We start from the raw sequence: 21,368 nt of genomic DNA, 5'->3' as shown, positions 1-21,368 counted from the left end.
TTGCCTGAAACTATTTTGTCAAATTCCTGAATAGTTTTGGGGTGAAAAACTGCATTTTTCAGCAAATAATCTTAGTCTGAACATTTTCACTGCAAACTGAGAACTGAGACTATCTTCAGGAGCCATAGGTGCTGGAACTGAGGGTACAGGGAGTGCTGCTGAACCCCTGGCTTGAAATGGTTTTCATTATATGTAGGGCTTACAGATTGGTTCAATGGCTCTCAGCACCTCCACTATAAAAATTGTTCCAGCACCCCTGTTAGGAGCATAAGATTACAGTTCTGGTTTTGTACATGTTAAGTCATTTTTGTAAACTGGAAATTTTCTTGATAGAAATTTACAATGTATGAATGCTGTTGAAAAGAGAAGGGATGGGCAAAGGGTTTATCCTTCATATAAACAACCTAGAAGATGAAGCAGTGCTGAGAATGACTGACTAGTAACAATCAGTTCTTCTGAATGAGCAGTTGTTAGCTATATCTTATACAAGATTTTCATACAGTAGTTTGCAAAGGGCTTATCCACTATAATTAGTCTTTTCGCATTTTTGAAATGCTTGTTCTAAATAAGTCATATTCAGAGGTCCTTGTGTATAACATGCTATATACGTGCAAAATAACATTATTTACTATTATGCTTTGATTATAATTAAAGGGAGTTCTGTGCTAGCAGTCTTTTCTGATTGCTAAAGCACAATTTCATGAGGAAGCTGCACTGCAGCTCTTAGTAGAGCTATCCAATTTTCTTCCCATCCAGTTGTCCACTATGAACACATCCCAGTATGGATCAGAACTCATATGCACACAGAATCTCTCACACACAACCTCCTTTCCTAATGGTGGTTGGACGTGTACCTGACACTCCCCACAATGGCATGGATTCCTTCCTGGGTCTAATTTTAAAAATATTGAAAATGTGCATAAATCAGAGTCTTAATCAGAATTGCAGCAAACAGGCCATTCCCCTGCCCGGTACCACTTCACATGCTTGTGATCTTCTTCCAGCAAGTCCAGGGGCAGTGATGGAAAGGACCTGTAAGCAGCTGCAACGCTGTTGATGGTGAATTCACATTAATTGTCTTTTTTGTTGTTGTTTGTTTTTTCTTCATCTTGTTGCTCTTTTTTGTCTGGATAATAATACTCAGTGCTTTTCATCCATTGACAAAACATTTTTACCCACATTTTATATATGGGGGTAATTGGCGCCGAGATTTTGAGTAACTTGCTCAAGGTCACATGAGTCAGTAGTAAAGCTGGGAAAGGAACCCAAGTGTTGTAATTCCTGGTTCTGGTATCCAATGCTGGACCACGCTGCCTTGCTGTGTCATTTTGATAGCAGTACTTTTTTCTCTATGGAGTGAAAATGAAGAGTATACCCAAAGTACTCTTTTGCAGTAGGGAAAGAATTTTAATTGCTGTTATTCTAAAATGTCATTTATTGTATTTGTGGTAATTTCCTATTTCTAAATTTCCAAAACCATTTTTTATCATTATCTATGTCTACTCTTTCTGAAATATGACCTGTCTTATATATAATTTGCCTGCCTTTCCTCCTAGTTTTGCCATTTTGTTTTGCAAATGTAGATTGAGGAAAACATAACTGATGTATAAACTGCTCATCTGTAAATGTCCATATCTAATTCAGAATCGAAGATTCATTCCTTAATTCAATTTTCTATAATTTTGTTTCTCTTTATGATAATTTTTGCAGAGTTATATCTCTCTCTCTCTCTCCCGCCCTCCCCCCCCCCAACATTCTCTCCCCCACCGCGGCAGCCCCCAAGCTGGGGCTGGGAAGGAGGAAGGTCTCTCCTCGGCAGCCGCAGTCCTGGAGCTGGACAAAGTCACCTTTTTCTCTGGTTGCCACAGCCCTGCATGTCCCAAATCCCCCCCCTTCTCACCCCATTGCCCTTTCCCACCTACCCACTATTTCCCCCAAAGGCACCACATCACCTTACATGTGCGTCTTCTCTAGGGTCCAGGCACCTAATTAGCATGGCTCTGCTAATTTAGGTGCATGGCACTTCATTCTCTTGTGTCCGGCCATCCAGACGCGCATTCGCGGACCACCTGAATGGAGCTCACAGACCACTGGTGATCCATGGACCACAGTTTGAAAACCTCTGTCTAATACATTTTATAAGAAAGGAGGTATGGGAGAAAACTAGTAGAATCATAGAAATGTAGAACTGGAAGGGACCTTGAGATGTCATCAAGTCCAGCCCTCTGTGCTGAGGTAGGACCACGTAAACCTGGACCATCCCTGACTGGTGTTTGTCCAACTTGTTCTTAAAAATCTCCAGTGATGGAGATTCTAAAATCTCTTTTGGAAGTCTGTTTCAGAGCTTACCTGCCCTTAAAGTTAGAAATTTTTCCTAATATCTAACTTAAATCTCCCTCACTTAAGATTAAGTCCATTACATCTTGTTCTACCTTCAGTGGACATGGAGAACAGCTGATTACCATCCTCTTTATAATAGCCCTTTACATATTTGAAGACTGTGACCATGCTCAATTTTTGTAACATATCTTCATAGATTAGGTTTTCTAAACCTTTTAGCATTTTTGTTGCTTTCCTCTGAACTCTTTCTAATTTATCCACATTTTTCCTAAAGTTGAGGCCTCACCAGTGCCAATTAGAGTGGGACAGTTACCTCCCATGTGTTCCATAGAACACTCCTTGTAACACCCCCCCGAAAGATATTAGCCTTGTTTGCAACTGCATCACATTGTTGACTCATAGTCAATTTATGACCCACTATAGTCCCCAAATGCTTTTCAGCGGTACAACCACATGGTCAGTTATTTCCCCTTTTCTAGTTGTGCATTTGATTTTTCGTTCCTGAAGGTAGTACTTTGCACTTTTCTTTACTGAATTTACATCTTGTTGATTTCAGACCAATTCTCTAATTTTTCAAGTTATTTGCAACACTTCTAAGTTTGGTGTCATCTGTACATTTTATGAGCATACTGTCACCCTGTTTTCTAACTCATTCATGAAAATATTAAACAGTACTTGACCTGGGACTCACCCCTCTAGACACGCCCTCCTACTTTGACAGGGAACCATTGCTAATTACTCTAAGTACAATCTTTCAACCAGTTGTGCACCCACTTTAGAGTAATTTCATCTTGACCACATTTTCCTAGTTTGCTTATGAAAATGTCATGTGGGACTGTTTCAGAAAACCTTACTAAAATCAAGATATATCACGTTGACTGCTTTCTCCCGTCCACTTGGCCAGTAATCCTGTCAAAGAAGGAAATTAGGTTGGCTTGGTATGTTTTGTTCTTATCACTTGCCATCCAATTGGATGTAATATGTATTTATTTTTTCTAGGTGTATAGAAGCAGTATCTTTAGTTCATTCACAAATACAATTCGGCTATGAGTTTGCTGTTCCCATAGCAATGTTTTGATGATCATGTATTTGTTAAAACTCAAACCCCAGTAGTTCAGTTTACAGTGAGAGGATGAAATACCTAGTAATGTCCAACTCCATTTCCTTGATTACTTAAAAATTTCTTCATCCTTTTGTTTCAGTGTTAGTCATACAGTACAATTTCTATAAATAGCTCCCTTTTCTTTGGACACTATCTCATTAGGTGCAGTTTAATTGTGTCTTTTATTCTGGCAGGCAATCATTTTTGTATTTGTGAAGTTTGCTTACTGATATTTGAAATTTAAGAGCCTTGAATTTTTCATTCTTTGATTCATCATTTTAAAATTAAAGTGAATGCAGTGCTAGATTGAGAGTTGTGGAAACGAAAGTCTTGTATACATATACAATACATAGAGGGTAAGACTGGCCTGAAGGGAAGAGCAAAGTTAGAACCACCAAAGTCTAATAATTTTCTGTCTGGAGGTCCCACTTAAAATGGTTTGTTTTGTGTGACTCTTTCCCCACCCCCATTTTACTCCCTACTCCCCCCCCCCCAAACTCCTCCCAAAAAGTTGTCCTTCTGTTGAGACAGTACAGACAATGGTATGAATTCTTCTACATTATCCAGTGAATGGTATAGCTCAACTCTGAGCTTGAGGAACTAGTTCTAAGAGTGAGAAAGTAATTCAGTCTGACACTTCTCTGATGGGACTGCCAACAAGGTTGCTGTTTGTAATTTCTCTGGTAGGAGTGCTGTAGGACTGCCACCTCCCCTCACATAAATTACCAAAGTGTCTTTAGGTAACAAAGACTTTATAGTTTGGATGCAAACATTTTTTAAAATGAAACCAACGGAGTGTGGATTGAAAATATCAGATTCATATCCCTCTTGGATTCAATCAGATCAGTGTTTGAAAGTAGAACCCTTGATGCAGTTGCATCCACAATAAAACCTATCTAGGCCTCATCCTGTGATGCCCTCTGTCTTCTAACAGATGTGATGAGGACCAGCCAGCCTTCACCTCCATGAGTGGCTGGTAATGGTGGAAATCACATGAGAACATCCATTCTTACTAGATTTCTACTGCTTTGATTTATACAACAGACACTGTGGTGGTTTAGCTAAATATACGAACATGTAATTATTACTGATAGGCTCTGCAAAAACCAGAGGCCACTGGGTTTATCTACTTCTACTAGGTGAACGTGATATTGTAGAAAGATCTTGTGCGTTTCTGTAAAAAATTACCAAAAAATGGACTAAAAATGTTTAGTTTTTGAAGGGTTTCTGCTGATGCCTCATTAAGTTGTGCTCAAATGGCTAGTAGTAAAAAACTTCAGCACTTGGGGTCTGATCTAATTTTACTGAAGATGGTGAAAAGGTTTTTGTTGATTCCAGTGGGAATTAGATCAGGACTGCAGTGGTTTTTGCTTGTGTAAGCATAGAGTGAAGCTATGGCCTTTTATAAATCCTGTCTCGTTAAACAGTGCACACATGGTTTTTAGAGCAAATATATGAAAGAAGTTTAGATACACAATACCGCTTTTGCTTTTGGAGACACTAGTCAGTAACCGACTGCCTCTCAGCCACATCTTTCACAGATTTCGGTACACTTCTCCTACATATGAAATGTGAAGAAACTCTTGTGAGATGTCATTGATTTTTAGTGTTAATTTCTTTTTCAAATTTATGACTTGGACTCTAAGTGCTCCACTTTGCTTCCATCGGCAGAGTAAAACAGAGAGCAGCAGATTCAGGCACTGAGTTGGCGCCACAGGAGTTTCCTTAGGCCTACAGAAAGATCCTGGAGCAGCCTGCCCCTGCTTCCCCTACTCTTCGTGTTTTTCCCATGCCCTAAATAGGGGTTCCGTAGAGTGAAAACACATACTGTTCCTCTTGCAGTACACAGACACAGACTATTCCCATATCTTTCATTTCTGTAGTGGTGGGGGAAAAACTGCCCTGTAAGTCCATATATAAAGCGTTCCCTGCCCCTATGTGAGAATAACTTATATGAGGGATCATTGTGAAGAGAAGAGCTTTTATGAGCATCTCTATAAATGTTTATCTTGGGGTCCACAGTTGGGGAAAAATGTGAAACCATAGACCAGACAGCAATGATCCCCAGACTTAATCTGCCTATCGAGAGGACTAGTAGAGCCTCTACCATAAGTACCGGACTTGTTGTCGCAACAACACGGGATAGTTTAACACCTGGATCTTCAGTCTCTTCATCTAACAGCATGGAGACTAGAACACTCAGATTGTTAGAAAAAAGTTATTCATTAAAAGTGAAAAATGTATTGTTACATTCCAGAAAAAAGTCCACATGAAAGTCTTATAGTCATAAGTGGAAAATGTGGATTTCCATGTATGGTATAAATCCATACACAGTACCAATTAGTTATATATGAGAATATTTATTGTATCTTAAAAAAAAACAGCTCTGTCACTATCTTCTGTGAAGTTATCCTTTCAGCTATATCAGAATAGCATGCTCCTGGAAGTGGTAAACCAATTTTCATTAATGATGTAGTCAAAATGTTTTTTAAAAGGTCTTAATAAGACAGCATGTTCCATCTTGCGATTTGAACTTAGTGCTTTAGCAATTGATGAGACCTCCCTTTGAACCTTTTGGGAAGTTGTGCTTTGTTTCATCTGTCAAGCAATTAAAAAAATTAATCATGATTAATCGCACTGCTAAACAATAATAGAATACCATTTATTTAAATATTTTGGATGTTTTCTACATTTTCAAATATACTGATTTCAATTACAACACAGAATACAGTGTTCAGTGCTCACTTTATATTTATTTTTTTATTACAAGTATTTTCACTGTAAAAAAACAAAAGAAATAGTATTTTTCAATTCACCTAATACAAGTACTGTAGTGCAATCCCTTTATCATGAAAGTTGAACTTACAAATGTAGAATTATGTATGAAAAAAACCCTGCATTCAAAAATAAAACAATGTAAAACTTTAGAGCCTACAAGTCCAATAAGTCATACTCCTTGTTCAGCCAATCACTGAGACAAACAAGTTTGTTTACATTTTCAGATGATAATGCTGCCTGCTTCTTGTTTACAGTGTCACCTGCAAACCAGGCATTTGCATGGCACTGTTGTAGCCGGCATCACAAGATATTTACATGCCAGATGCGCTAAAGATTCATATGCCTCTTCATGCTTCAGCCATCGTTCTAGAGGACATGCGTCCATGCTGATGATGGGTTCTGCTCAATAGCGATCCAAAGCAGTGAGGACCGATACATGTTCATTTTCAGCATCTGAGTCAGATGCCACCAGCAGAAGTTTGATTTTATTTTTTGGTGATTTGGGTTCTGTAGTTTCTGCATCGGAATGTTGCTCTTTTATGACATCTGAAAGCATGCTCCACACCTCATCCCGCTCAGATTTTGGAAGGCACTTCAGATTCTCAAATCTTGGGTCTTTGCATTTTGTCAGATTTTCAGTGAAAGTGTTCTTAAAATGAAGAACATGTGCTAGGTCATCCAAGATTGCTATAACATGAAGTAATGGCAGAATGTGGGTAAAACAGGGTTTCTAGTGGAAAATAATTCACTGTACTCGTGATACAAGCACATTCTCCTTCTCCTCCTCCCTTTCAAATATAAAATAGAATTATTTATTTAACACTTCTGCCTTTTCTTGATCTTTATTAACAATTTTACATGCTCCATGTAGTAATCGACTTATACCATTGCTAAAAATTCTTTTGTTCCTAATATATTTTTAAAAAATAATCTTTCATTGTCCTTAGGCTTGCAAGCCAAAGACTTTCCCCTGTCTTTAGCTTTCCTTATCAATTTTCTGCACATTATAACATCTAATTTATATTGATTGCTATCTCTTCCTCATTTTTTCCATTTGTTATAGATTGTCTTTTTTATGTCTAATTGCTGCCTTCACTTTGCCACTCAACCAAAAGCTGTTCTCTTTCTTGATTGTGGATTTGTGGCCTTTTGGCCATCTGAAACTTTTCTTAAAGACCTCTCAATTTTCAGTTAAAATTTATTGTCTAAATTTTTCCTCCTACTCAATTTCACTCATAATTTTCCACAACTTTGAAAAATTATGCCTTCTGAACCACCAAGTATTCATGTTTCTGATTGGTACCATCCTCTGTTTGCCTATATTGAATATAATCAGGTCATGATCACTTGTTCCCTAGGCAACCACTAACTTCTGGATTAATTCATCTTTAACCAGCTCAATGAGGTCCAAAATATTTACCTCGTGTTGGGTTAATACCTTATGAGTTTGAAAAGTATAGTTAGTATGCTTAGTCTAGGTTCTTGAATATAAGTCTCCACGTCACAGATTGTCACTGCATTGTCACTGATTGGCACCAATTTCTATACTCAGCACAGAGAGAGCAAGTACTCTCAAATTTCCCGTTGATTTCAGTATGCTGTGGATCAGTTTCTTAGGGTACGTCTACACTACGGGACTATTCCGAATTTGCATAAACCGGTTTTGTAAAACAGATTTTATAAAATCGAGTGCGCGCGGCCACACTAAACACATTAAATCGGTGGTGTGCGTCCATGGTCCGAGGCTAGCGTCGATTTCTGGAGCGTTGCACTGTGGGTAGCTATCCCGTAGCTATCCCATAGTTCCCGCAGCCTCCCCCGCCCCTTGGCATTTCCGGGTTGAGATCCCAGTGCCTGATGGGGCAAAAATCATTTTCGCGGGTGATTCTGGGTACAGCCTCACCCCTCCCTCCCTCCCTGAAAGCGGCAGACAACCATTTTGCGCCTTTTTTGCTTGGTGAACTGTGCAGACGCCATAGCACAGCAAGCATGGACCCTGCTCAGCTCAATACTGCAATCGTGGATGTTTTAAACACCTCGTGCACTCTCGTGCAGTATATGCTGAACCAGGACCTTCGAACCGAGGCTAGGAGGAGGTGGATACGGCAGCGCGGCGATGACAGTGATGAGGACGTAGACACAGAATTCTCTCAAACCGCGGGCCCCGGCGCTTTGGAGATCCTGATGGTAATGGGGCAGATTCTATCCATTGAACGCCGATTTTGGACCCGGGAAACAAGCACTGACTGGTGGGACCGCATTGTGTTGCAGGTGTGGGACGATTCCCAGTGGCTGCGAAACTTTCGCATGCGTAAGGGCACTTTCATGGAACTTTGTGACTTGCTTGCCCCTGCCCTGAAACGCCATAATACCAAGATGAGAGCAGCCCTCACAGTAGAGAAGCGAGTGGCGATAGCCCTGTGGAAGCTTGCAACGCCAGACAGCTACCGGTCAGTCGGGAATCAATTTGGAGTTGGAAAATCTACTGTGGGGGCTGCTGTGATGCAAGTAGCCAAAGCAATCACTAAGCTGCTGCTACGAAAGATTGTGACTCTGGGAAACGTGCAGGCCATAGTGGATGGCTTTGCTGCACTGGGATTCCCTAACTGTGGGGGGGGCGATAGATGGAACCCATATCCCTATCTTGGCACCGCTGCACCAGGGCACCCAGTACGTAAACCAGAAGGGGTACTTTTCAATGGTGCTGCAAGCACTGGTGGATCACAAGGGACGTTTCACAAACATCCACGTGGGATGGCCAGGGAGGGTTCATGACGCTCGCGTATTCAGAAGCACTACTCTGTTTAAACGGCTGCAGCAAGGGAATTACTTCCCAGACCAGAAAATAACAGTTGGGGATGTTGAAATGCCTGTCGTTATCCTGGGGGACCCAGCCTACCCCTTGATGCCATGGCTCATGAAGCCATACACAGGCAGCCTGGACAGTGGTCAGGATCTGTTCAATTACAGGCTGAGCAAGTGCAGAATGGTGGTGGAATGTGCATTTGGCCGTTTAAAGGCGCGCTGGCGCACATTACTGACTCGCTCAGACCTCAGCCAAACCAATGTCCCCTATGTTATTGCTGCTTGCTGTATTCTCCACAATCTCTGTGAGAGTAAGGAGGAGACCTTTATGGCGGGGTGGGAGGCTGAGGCAAATCACCTGGCCGCTGATTACGCGCAGCCAGACACCAGGGAGATTAGAAGAGCACACCAGGAAGCGGTGCGCATCAGAGAAGCTTTGAAAACGAGCTTAATCAATGGCCAGGGTACAGTGTGACTGCTGTGTTTGTTGATGAACACCCAACCCCCTTGATTGACTCAGTCCCTGTAAGCAACTCCCCCTCCCCCTTCGAGTACAGCTTACTTATGCAAATAAAGTCACTCATTTAAAAAGCATGAATTCTTTATTAATTCATTATAAAAAGGGAGAGAAGTAAGGGTGTGGTTTGGGAGGAGGATAGGAGGGATGGAGAAGGCCATTAAAAAAAAAATTCAGAGTAACGACATCCTTCTGGTTGGGCTGTCCACGGGGGTGGAGTGGGCGGTTGCACGGAGCCTCCCCCCACCCGTTCTTACACGTCTGGGTGAGGAGGCTAAGGAACATGGTGAGGGGGGAGGGTGGTTATACAGGGGCTGCAGCGGCACTCTGTGATCCTGCTGCCGTTCCTGAAGCTCCACAAGACGCCGGAGCATGTCAGTTTGATCACGCAGCAGCCCCAGAGTTGCATCCCGCCACCGCTGATCTTCCTGCCGCAACCGCTGATTTTCCTGCCGGTCTTCCTGCCGCCACCTCTCATCTCGGTTGTCCCTCCTGTCCTCACGTTCACTGGCCTCTTTCCTGTAATTTGAAACCACGTCCTTCCACTCATTCAGATGAGCTCTTTCATTGCGTGTAACTTCCATAATATCCGAGAACATCTCATCTTGCGTCTTCTTTTTCCTCCGCCTTATCTGTGCTAGCCTTTGGGATGGAGGAGGGATGGTTGAAAAATTTGCAGCTGCATGAGGGAGATAAATATTTAGAAAGATACATTTTACAGAACAATGGTTATACTGTTTCACAGTGAACATCACTATTCACCTAGCACATGTGATTTCCCTACAAGGTCACATTTTTCATCTTAATAGTGAGTGCTTGCAGCTCTGGAGTTACAGATCTCACAGACACAGGTCCAGGCATCAGAATTCAGCTTGCATGCGGCCATGGTAAGCCACTGTCTCAGTGATTTACCCCTCCCCCCCAATGCATGGCTAATACCACGCTAGCTCCCTGCTAATCAACAACCTTCCCCCACCCCCCCACCCACTGCGGGTATGGTAGCTTTGGGCAGATCGCCGGTGACCCAAAAGAAAAGATCATCGGCATTTCACCCCTCCCCTCCCCCCGCTTCGCTACGTGCAGGAAAGTGTTTTTTTTAAGCTGCTGCATTCCATGAACCCAGTAGAAAAATGGCCACCCCCCTTACTTAAATTCCTGATTTTTAACCAGGTTATCCTGAACAATATCACTTTGCTGAGGATAACAGAACAAGATAAAGAGCGGATGCTTCTTGAATGCCAGCAGTCACCGGGACAATACGCTGCTATGCTTTGCCACGCAATGATACCTGATTACTTGCTACATGCATGGCATGGTAAAGTGTCCTACCATGGTGGGCGGAACAAGGATGCCTTGCCCAGAAACCTTCTGCAAAGGCTTCTGGAGTACCTACAGGAGCGCTTCATCGATATGTCCCTGGAGGATTTCCTCTCAATCCCCGGACATGTTAACAAACTTTTCTAAGTAACTATACTGTCTGCGAATGCATCCCAAGTCCTCAGGGCAAATCAATCATTAAAAAAGGCTTGCTTAAAAAACAATGTTTGCTATTTGCAAAGGTACACTCACCAGAGCTCCCTTCCATGGCGTCATTGTCTGGAATAGTTGCTTGTGAGGGCTGGGAGCAGGGTAATTCCGTCAGGGTGATAAAAGCTCCTGGCTGCTGGGGTCACGGAGTGCTGTGTGCTCTCTGCTAGGTCTTCCTCTTCTTCTTTATCTTCATCTTCCCGTCTGCATAATCCTCAGACATGGCAGAGATTACAACCCCACCTCGGAATCCACGGTCAGGGTGGGGTACTTGTGGCACAGCCCCTAAAATTGCATGCAGCTCAGCATAGAAGCGGCATGTTTTTCGACCTGCCCCGGACCTTCCGTTTGCTTCTTTGGTTGTCGGGTAGGCTTGTCTGAGCTCCTTAACTTTCACTCTGCACTGCACTGAGTCCCTGCAGTGGCCTTTATCCGTCATAGCATTAGAAATTCTTTCAAATACTTTTTCATTTCGTCTTTTGGAACGCAGTTCTGTTAGCACTGAATCCTCTCCCCAGATAGCGATCAGATCCAGTATCTCCCGTGCAGTCCATGCTGGGGCTCTTTTACAATTCTCAGGAGACTGCATTGTTAACTGTGCTGATGAGCTGTGCGTGGTCACCTGTGATGATGAGCTCTCCACGCTGGGGAAGCAGGAAATGAATTTCAAAAGTTCGCGGGGCTTTTCCTGTCTACCTGGCCAGTGCATCCGAGTTGAGAATGCTGTCTAGAGCGGTCAGTGGTGCACTGTGGGATACCACCCGGAGGCCAATACCGTCGATTTGCGGCCACACTAACCCTATTCCGATATGTTAATCCTGATATTAGCGCTACTCCTCTCGTCGGGGAGGAGTACAGAAACCGATTTAAAGAGCCATTAAAATCGATATAAGGTGCCTCCTAGTGTGGACGGTTGTGGCGTTAAATCGGTTTTACGCTCCTAAAACCGATTTAAACGCCTAGTGTAGACCAGGCTTTAGGGGGATAGGGAGACTTATCCTCTCATTCCTAAAGGGTGGTTCCTTCAATTCTGACATGAGGCAGATTGGCAGGGCAGCATCAATATTTCCCATGCATTATCTGTCCTGAGGATAAACAGATAATTCCGACCTCCATGGCTGTCAGTAAGGCACCTTTAAATAGACAAGTTCACTTCAAAAAATTAAACTAAACTAATAATAATAATTAATCAAGGGAAAAGAGTCAAAGGAACAATCAATACTGAGTGATAGTTTCTTAATTAAAGAATTCTCAGATGATTTCTGTATCTGCACATGCTCTGACTCTTCCTACCAAGTCACAAGTGATTATATTGTAACCAGCTCATGGTGTCTGTACATCCAAATGGAAGTTGCTTTTCTGTCCTATTTGCTGATAATTTACAGGTTAACTAGTTTCTCATTTCACTTTCTTCCTTGGCCAGAGACCTAACTAGCAATCTGAATATATTTTGGAGCCATTAAGTGGTTATTACATTGAAATATTACAGATATGAACATCATGCATGGTTAGTTGTAACAGCTTTTTAAAAAATCAAAGTGTTGGAAGGTCATGTACAGATAATAACTAAAAAGAAGTTATATAAGTAAACTTGCTACAATGATTGATAGTCTAGGTGCCAAGGACCATTACACCACACCCGAAGTGGTAATGATAAGGACAAGGCCACAAGAATAGTTAAATTCGAGAAAAACAGGAAAACGCCTGGCGCAATGAAATAAGCTATCTAGATAATATGAGTGGAGGGGTGCATAACCAAGGTATGCTAAGAAAGTGTAACCCAGTCAGGAAAAGAGTGTTGTCTGTGATTATGAAAATGCAGGCTGTATATAACTTGAAATATACCAAGTATGGATAAGGGTGATGAGTGATCAGTTAGGTAATACATGCAAGAACAAGGATGGCTCTTGTGTGATGTATGAGTTATGTAGGCGTATAAGGGATAAAAGAGTGTTAATTACTCACCCCGAGGGAACAACGCAGGATCTACACAGCCAAGTGACTATGGACCTGATAACAGAAACAGCCTACCTGCACCCCAGGACTGGGTAACTGATCACTAGCCTATCCTGCTCTATTTTACTTATACTTCATATTTGAATAAGGTGGTGATATATTGCCCTCAATTTTTTCTTAAAAAAACATTAACACTGAGTAAGCTTAATAATTGGGTGTGGACTGTTTGTTTTGTCCAATAAGATCACCTAATTCTCTGCCACACATTGGAAATCTTAATCTGTGAAAGGAGACTAATTTTTTTCTGGAATAGGAAAATGGTTTTGTGGTATTTAGATTATATTCTGATGCATTTGTACATGCACCATATGGTCTGTGTGTTCTGTTATTTAATTTGACAAATACAGGACAAGTATGATCTGCAATGGCACTGAACACTCATTCACTGCAATGGGAATTACAGGTGTTCAACACTTCTGAATAAATCAGACCCAGTAAGACAACGAGAATTGTATAGATCACCATGCAACTTCACTGGTCAAAACACTGTGAAATTAAATTTTATGTGTTTTGGGTTTTTTTTGTTTACACACAGTAGGAAGAGTGCAACTCCAACAAAGATGAATTGTTAATGATTTATGTAATTAACAGTGGTGACAAATAAGTTGTTCATGAAGCAGGGAAGAAATATGATGGAAGTTTCTGTTCGGCATCCCCTTTATATATCGCACCAGTTGAAATATGGTTAATGCAATAATCCCACCAACCAAACTGAAAAAGTCTGGGGAAATCATTTTGATAAAAGCTGTATGCAATAATCTGGGGAAGCTACCTCTTACAGCATATTTATGGACAAGGCTACTGCTCTAGATGAAGTGGACAAAAAAAAGTACCTCCGAAAATAGTGTTCAAATATCAACTCGCTAAAAATCTTCCATTTTTTGCTCCTACAAGAAATTAGATGAAACAAGAGTTGGCAACTTTCTCTGCATGTTGTTTATTTTCTGTCAAGCTTTTACTGCATTTGAAATATTTTTAAAGTTTGCTCTGATTCCTTAATAGCTACATTGCTTTTATATTGCCATCACTGATTTTTACAAGGTCTGCAGACTTACATGCTCATGTCTCAGAAAGCTAAGGAAATAAATAATAATAAATTTTAAAAAATACAATGTCTGAACCCAACACTAGCATCAATTCTAATATAGTGCTTTTTGATGTTCCTATATATCTAGACTCTATTAATAGAATGTATTACAAAAAAGATATACTATTGACAGAGAACCATAAATCAGAGAATAAAAATGATAGGCCATAGATGCTTGTTGATACAAATAAAACATTATTCATTAGCTGGGCACTGTATTAAGGCCAGCAATCTTTGTGCTGATTTCTTTACTGGAAGTATATGTATCAAATTATGTGATGTAGGAACGTGGAATAGAACCAGGATTCTCTAATTTACCAAAAATAAAAAAAAAATAAAAGGGGCGCTGGAGTTCTACCAGAACTAATGTTAGGCTACCTACACCGTTCTTTTTCAGCTGCTCAAGTCCAGCCACTGTAAGATTTACAAATAGTAGAAATGGGGATTACAATAAAAGGGCATTTAACAGTGTAGTCACAGAATGTTGTCTGTGAGAAAGATGTTTAGAATGAATTTAGACCCTTTGTTGAAAGGGCAGATGCTGGTTTCCTTACATCATCCCTGTTGAAACAATTTTATTTTTTCTTTAGAAATACATGAAGTTCATGTATCTGAATTATGGCAGTGCATAAGACTGGTTTTTTTACACAAAACTTAATAGCTACTTATACATCAGTTATTCTATACACATTGACTTGGTTGTTGAGCTGAAGGCTATAATTAATGTTTGATTGCAAGACATTAAAAGATTCTCCTTTTAGCATGGATCAAGGTACCATTTAAAATACTCTTATAAAGCAGTTATTTGCCCTTAATATTACAGCCTTGGGGGGGGGGGCGGGTGGCTGTGTAGTCATTTGGTTGCTAGAGACAGTAAATGGAATAGTTTTGATCAGTTATTAGAAATTGTCAATAAATAAAGTCCTTGTGGAGCTTTAACTGCAAATTAGCTTTGCTTAAGATAAATAATGCAATAGTTATTTTGTAATCCCTTATTCCTGTTTATCTCTGGAATTGATCTCTTCCTTGGGTCTCTATGATGCTATTAACCTAAATTTTACCTTCTGTGGAAAAATTATGTCATCTGAATGATGAATTGGACTTGGAAGCTTTAAATTTACTGTCCCTTTTTTAAATCATCTACCATAACAGTAATAACTCTTGACTCTAACCACTCGAAAAGAAAAGTACTTTCTGATAGTATGGTTTTACTTATGTTTACTTTTATTACAAACCTGGAGCTTTTGAGGATATTAGGAATTGCTTATTAAATGTCATCACTGAAGATAATGCACTTTGGCATATAGGGTATATCAGAAGATAACCATAAAGTACCTCCATCTGCAATAGCTGTGAGTGAAGTGCATCAGTAACAACTGCTAATAAGTTGTCATTTCCATATAAAGCAAAACTTATGGTCAGTATATTTCCCTTTAGCCTTTTTATTTATTTAAATTGAATTTAGTAATTTTGTATTAAATTACCATGGGTTCAGCTCCTGTTGTTACAGTTACAAGTTCAACAGAGTGAAAATTACCTCTGGTGATTTTCTCAAATTTGAAGGCTCTAGGAACACAGGAAGTCCAAAGATAGTGACCACAGAAACAGTCACAAGTACAAAGTCTTAACAGTACTACAAGTTTTATTAAAGCAATAAGTTATGTTACAATTACCTGTGCATATATAAATCCTACAAAAAAGCATGCTGTGACTAAGACTGTAGTCATACTCACATCCTCAAAGATATTGCAGAGTCCGATGGATCTCTCAATAGACGATCATCAACAGAGGGATTGTTCCTGCTAGGGTTTCTCATGGGTCATCCTTTGGGGTCTTCCCACTTTTATCCAACCAGGGAACCTCTCTTATCTTGTTGTTATGACCACACCTAACAACATATGCATATACATGAGGGTTTCAACCCTCTTTTCCTTATCTGTACTTCCATCCCCCATGAATATCCCATTTTTCATAGGTTGTTCTTAGTTCCTCTTATTGTCATTAGAATCTATGCACAACATGTGTCCTTGGCAACCTGTAGTCAGGACAGAACATTCAAAGATGTTACAATCAGGTGTCTTGTGGCCTTGGACAATATATTGCGGTCTATTGCAATCTACTGTTCCATAACATCACCTATTGGCACATTTTTTTACAGTAATCTTGTGACCTTCCTTGCATAGAGTTATTCCTTGGTTGCTCACTCATGTCAAACATTCTTAAGCCTATGGCCTAGTCTGGCTAAGCTAAAATCTTAGAGGTCTGAGCCTGTAGGCTTTGCTTTTCAGCAGTGCTTTACTTATACACCTAATAAACACTCCATCACTCACTCATCATCCTTATATTTCTATAGACCTACAATTTAAATCTATTTAACATACATTGATTATATATGAAATAGCATATGAATTGACCACAACACCACATAACACAATGACAAATAGCTGATAAGTCATGTTTTCTAGACCTTTAATCATTTTTGTTGCTCTTCTCTGGACTTTCTCCAATTTGTCCACATCTTTCCTGAAATATGGTGCCCAGAACTAGACACAATACTCCAGCTGAGGCCTAATCAGCGCAGAGTAGAGCGGAATAATTACTTCTCATGTCTTGCTTACAATACTCCTGCTAATACATCCCAGAATGATGTTCGCATTTTTTACAACAGTGTTACACTGTTGACTTCATATTTAGCTTCTGATATACTGTGACCTCCAGATCCCTTACCACAGTACTCCTTCCTAGGCAGTCATTTCCCATTTTGTATGTGTGTAACTGACTGTTCCTTCTTAAGTGGAGTACTTTGCATTTGTCGTTATTGAATTTCATCCTATTTACTTCAGACCATTTCTCCAGTTTGTCCAGATCATTTTGAATTTTAATCCTGTCTTCCAAAGCACTTGCTTTTGATCTACTCTAGGCTGTCCTTTGACTAGAGAAAGTTTGAAATTAATGCTAATGGTTTTAATTTACTCTAAGTCTAGTAAGATTCAATTACTTTGCTTGGTGAAGAAAACTGGAAACAGAAGTATGTAATCCTGTCACGCTATTTCTTGCTGCCATTGAGGCAAGACGTGTGTGATCCTGTCACAACTAGAAGTAGACGGTAAACCTCCTTCATTTAAATTATTTCTGACAGTTACAACAATTTGTGACAAAGGAAAACAATTAAAGAGAAAGAAAAGAAACAGGAACATTAGATAAGTTCAGTCTCTTGCTGTCACTCAAGCACCTTTGTTTTCCATCCCTCTGATCCTCCTCCTTTTAGGCATCCTACAAGGTAGCAGCTGTCATATTAGCAGGACTATCTAATCCAATTAGATCCCCAAGTCCACTGGTTTCCATTCTTCTGCAGATGCCATGCAGTTATCAGCAATTGTAAAGTTCTTTAGTTTCAGCTGTAAACATGGATATCCAGCTGCAATGGATGTTGCAGATCCACAAGTAGAAGTGCAGATTGTAAAATCTTTGGATCACAACTCAAGTTCCTTTGTAAAGGGGAGAAAATGTGAAGCTAGAAGGGAAAATGCTAGAAGCCAGCTCCATAAAGTCATTGATAGTCCCACCATCTTCCAGTCCCTTGAGCACATAATTTGGGTTTTCCCTTTAACATTTCTCTAGACCTGTACATCCAGGCCATTTCCAAATCTTTCCATTTCTTTCTCCACAATGTTTCTAAGCCCTGGTCTTTTCTTGCTGTACATGCTGCCAAAACTCTCACCCAGGCCCTTATCTCCTGTTTTGAATATTCCAGCCTCCTCCTATATAGCTTTCCTGACACCAACCTCCTTTGCATGAGGTCCAATCAAAAGATGACTGCTAAGATTGTCTTCCTGGCCCACTGTCATGTCATTCCTCCACTTTTTGAGCCCCTCGCTTCTCCACTCCACTGAATGCAAGCTTCTTATCCTTGCCTGTAAGACCCTTCTAAACCTAAGCTCCATTTGGCCAACAGCACCAGAATTATCTCTGAATAATTTATTTTTAAATACAATTATCTTGAAGTCTACTAGTTGTGGTTGCATGGCTAGTGGTATAGTGGCTGGAGCATTGGCATGGCATGCAGGAGAGCTAGCTTCTATTCCTGGCTTTGTAACAGACCTGCTGTATGATTTGGGCAAGACAGTTCCCCTCTCTGTACCTCTGTACCACCTGCAAAAATGTGGGGGTGTGGGAGGGGAATAATACTGACCTCCTCTCTAGAGTGCTATATAAGAGCTAATTATTATTATGGATCTATTTTTATCAGTGCTTCTATCCCATTGTTCCTATCCATGTTACCTCCATCCTACTTTTCCTTTCCAATTGATTGTTAAACCCACTTGTTGTTGTTATCTTAAAGCAGATGGAAAACTCTTCAGGCCAAGAACTATGTTTTAATCCATGCTACAGCACTCAGCACAATGGGATCCTGATCCTGACTGTGGCTTTTGAACACTATTATACTACAAAGTGTGTGTGTGTGTGTGTGTGTGTGTGTGTGTGTGTGTGTGTGTGTGTGTAATCATGTCAAATTTCAACATCTTTTGTGTGCTGAAGAAAGGTAACAATTTTGTGCTATTGGGCATAAGCTGATTGCCACAGAGTAGAGTGTTACATTTTTCTGCATGTTATACTACCAATACTTAACCCTTCTGTTGAGGCTTCCATCCAAAGATCTCAAAGCAGCTTAGAAACATAAACGACTTTACTCACTGGAGTACTATTGGGCTAGTTGTTTTATTATGCTCACTGGACAAGATTTTCAAAATTGACTAGTGAATTTGAGTGCCTCAGATTTTAGGTGCTCAGCTTGAGATGCTTTGAAAGGGGCTTGAACTTCAGAGTGGTGGATGCTCAACTTGGCCATTCAAAATAACTTGTCACTTTTGAGTGTCTTGGCCAATATGTGCACCATAGATAACATTGCAGAAGTGGACATAGACACTGAACTTCTTCTGAAACATCACAAAGTTGTCACTGTTTTAAGCAGCTGCAGAACTTGGTGCACTTAATGGTATGATCCATTATAGCAAATTCAGTCCTCACATATTTTACCTTTGACTTTGCTTCTGGGGATGTTTAAGCATGAGCATTAAGTACTGTCAGTTTAGAAACCGCAGAACTGGGAATTTTATTTCAAAACATATGTATGGTAATTTATTACCCTGAACAGTTACGATTTTATAGGGGTAGAGCCTAGAACTAGGTGCATTTTTTCAGAGGAGACTTTTTTCCCCCTGAAATGCAGATTCAGGTCAACTGAAACATACTTCTGAATTGGTGTCAATTTTGGCAAATTGTTTTGGACTAAATGAAAAACAAAAATTGAAATGATTTATTTAATCAAAACGAAACATTTCACATTTTCAGTCTAGATTCACAAAGGAAGTTTGCCACCATTCACAAAGAAGCAATTATAAGGTATTCTGGGAAGGTACCTCTCAATCTCTTCTTGCAGCTGTTCTACTTTGAATAAAACAGTTGAATAGTCATTGGCCAGAAAGAGAGTGAGAATGATTCCATTGCCTGCTGATTAGAGTATTCACCTGGGCTGGGGAAGACCTGGGTTACAGTTCTTGCTCCAGAGCAGGGATTCAGACATGAATCTCCTACAGCGCAGCTGAGTGCCCTAACCACTAGGTTAAAGGTTATAAGGGACGCCTCATCCTCTCTGGGTTTTTTAAATTTGGTTTGGGTTTTGTGGGGTTTTTTTTGTGAATGTAACCTCTCATTTCCTTCACTTTTATTAAAATACCCAAAATGAAAAGTTTCATTTTCTAGTTGAACAAAATATTTAATTTGACCCCCAAAATTGTTTCCAACTTTTCAGATTTGTCAAACAGACACGCGCACACAAACTTTGATTCTGGTCAACTAGAAGAAGTTTTTCAGAACTTCCAGCAAACCAAAAAATCAGTTATTCATACAGCTCTAGTTCATACCTCTAATAAACATACACTAGAGAGATGGACATTCTGGCTTTGGTACAGCAGAATCCATTAAGTAGTTAGATCTCTTTATTGAGTGGAAGACGTACAAAAAAAAATAATCTCATGCTAATTTCAGATGAAATAGTAGAGTAGTCTGACACATACCAAAGACCAATTTTTATTATCAATAATGGGCATTCTAATAAAAAGCAGGTCAATAAAAGGAAAACACATTAAAAATTCCATCATTTTAAAGCCATTAGCTGAAAGTAGTACTGCTCGTTGCTGTTATTAAAGTGGAGAAGTTGTTACAGGGGATTTACTGGCCATCACTCACTTGGAAGTCAGCATTCATTTTCCCACAGATTTCAGTAAGGCCTTTACAGCAGCTATATATCTGAGTTTTGGGGATGACTAAAATTTCATTTGTAAGATAAGATTATAACATGCAAGGCAAATACTTGCCTCCTATTTTATTTATTTAAATATATATATATATATACACACACACATACACACTATACTAGATTTAAAGTTTGTACCTTTTCCTTATTAGTTTACTTGCCATAGAAACAGTTTGGTCTTATTTGTTGCTTTAAGGAACAATAAAACTTAGTATTTCAAAGACAAAATTTAGAAATGTTTGGGAGACATTTTCCATTTTAATCTGTACTTGGTTTTGTTTGTGTGTTTCCCCCCGCACAGGAGGATACAGATCATAATTATTATACTTCCAGGACATACAGCCCATTTGATTCTATCAGCCGGGATTTGTGGGTGAACATAGACCAAATGGAAAAAGACAAAGTGAAGATCCACGGGATTCTGTCCAATACCCATCGGCAAGCAGCAGTAAGGGATTTGCTATACATTGATACTCTCCTCTTTGACTGGCATTGATATTTTTCTCCTATGACTGACACATCAATAATTATCTAGGACAACTTCTACTAAAGGCGGTTCACCTCTGCAGTTATAGCTCAGAGCTCTGGATGTCTGTACAATGCTGTGATAAAAAGAATCCATGTTGCTTTAGTGCATCTGCTGCAAGTGTCCCTCAGGGGATATTTTCCTCAAGGAACTTTTTCCAGATGAACTGAAAATTCACCTTAGTTGTGTTCAAGGTTAGATCAAAAACTGTGATGCACAAAGCAATCCCCCTGCTGTCGAAGTCAGTGGGAATTTTGCTCCTGGCTTCACTGACATCAGGATTGGGCTCAAGATTAAATTGCTTAACTCCTGTGTTTAACCCCAACAGGGAGTAGACTTCCGTTTACACTTTAA

The 21,368-nt window shown here is 40.1% G+C and overlaps 1 protein-coding gene across 5 annotated transcripts in view; it reads left to right on the top strand.

Moving 5' to 3' along the window:
- Positions 1 to 21,368, top strand: part of PLXDC2 (plexin domain containing 2) — a 403,152-nt gene that overhangs the window by 198,348 nt on the left and 183,436 nt on the right. For all 5 annotated transcript variants that reach the window (XM_039526378.1, XM_039526380.1, XM_039526382.1 and 2 more), the window contains exon 3: positions 20,790 to 20,936. In XM_039526378.1, coding sequence (XP_039382312.1) covers positions 20,790 to 20,936 — 147 coding nt within the window. The remainder of the gene's footprint in view (positions 1 to 20,789; positions 20,937 to 21,368) is intronic.

This window comes from Mauremys reevesii, linkage group 2 (genome assembly GCF_016161935.1).
Source record: "Mauremys reevesii isolate NIE-2019 linkage group 2, ASM1616193v1, whole genome shotgun sequence".
NCBI classification, from domain to species: domain Eukaryota; kingdom Metazoa; phylum Chordata; order Testudines; family Geoemydidae; genus Mauremys; species Mauremys reevesii.
This window is presented reverse-complemented; position numbering and strand designations above follow the sequence as displayed.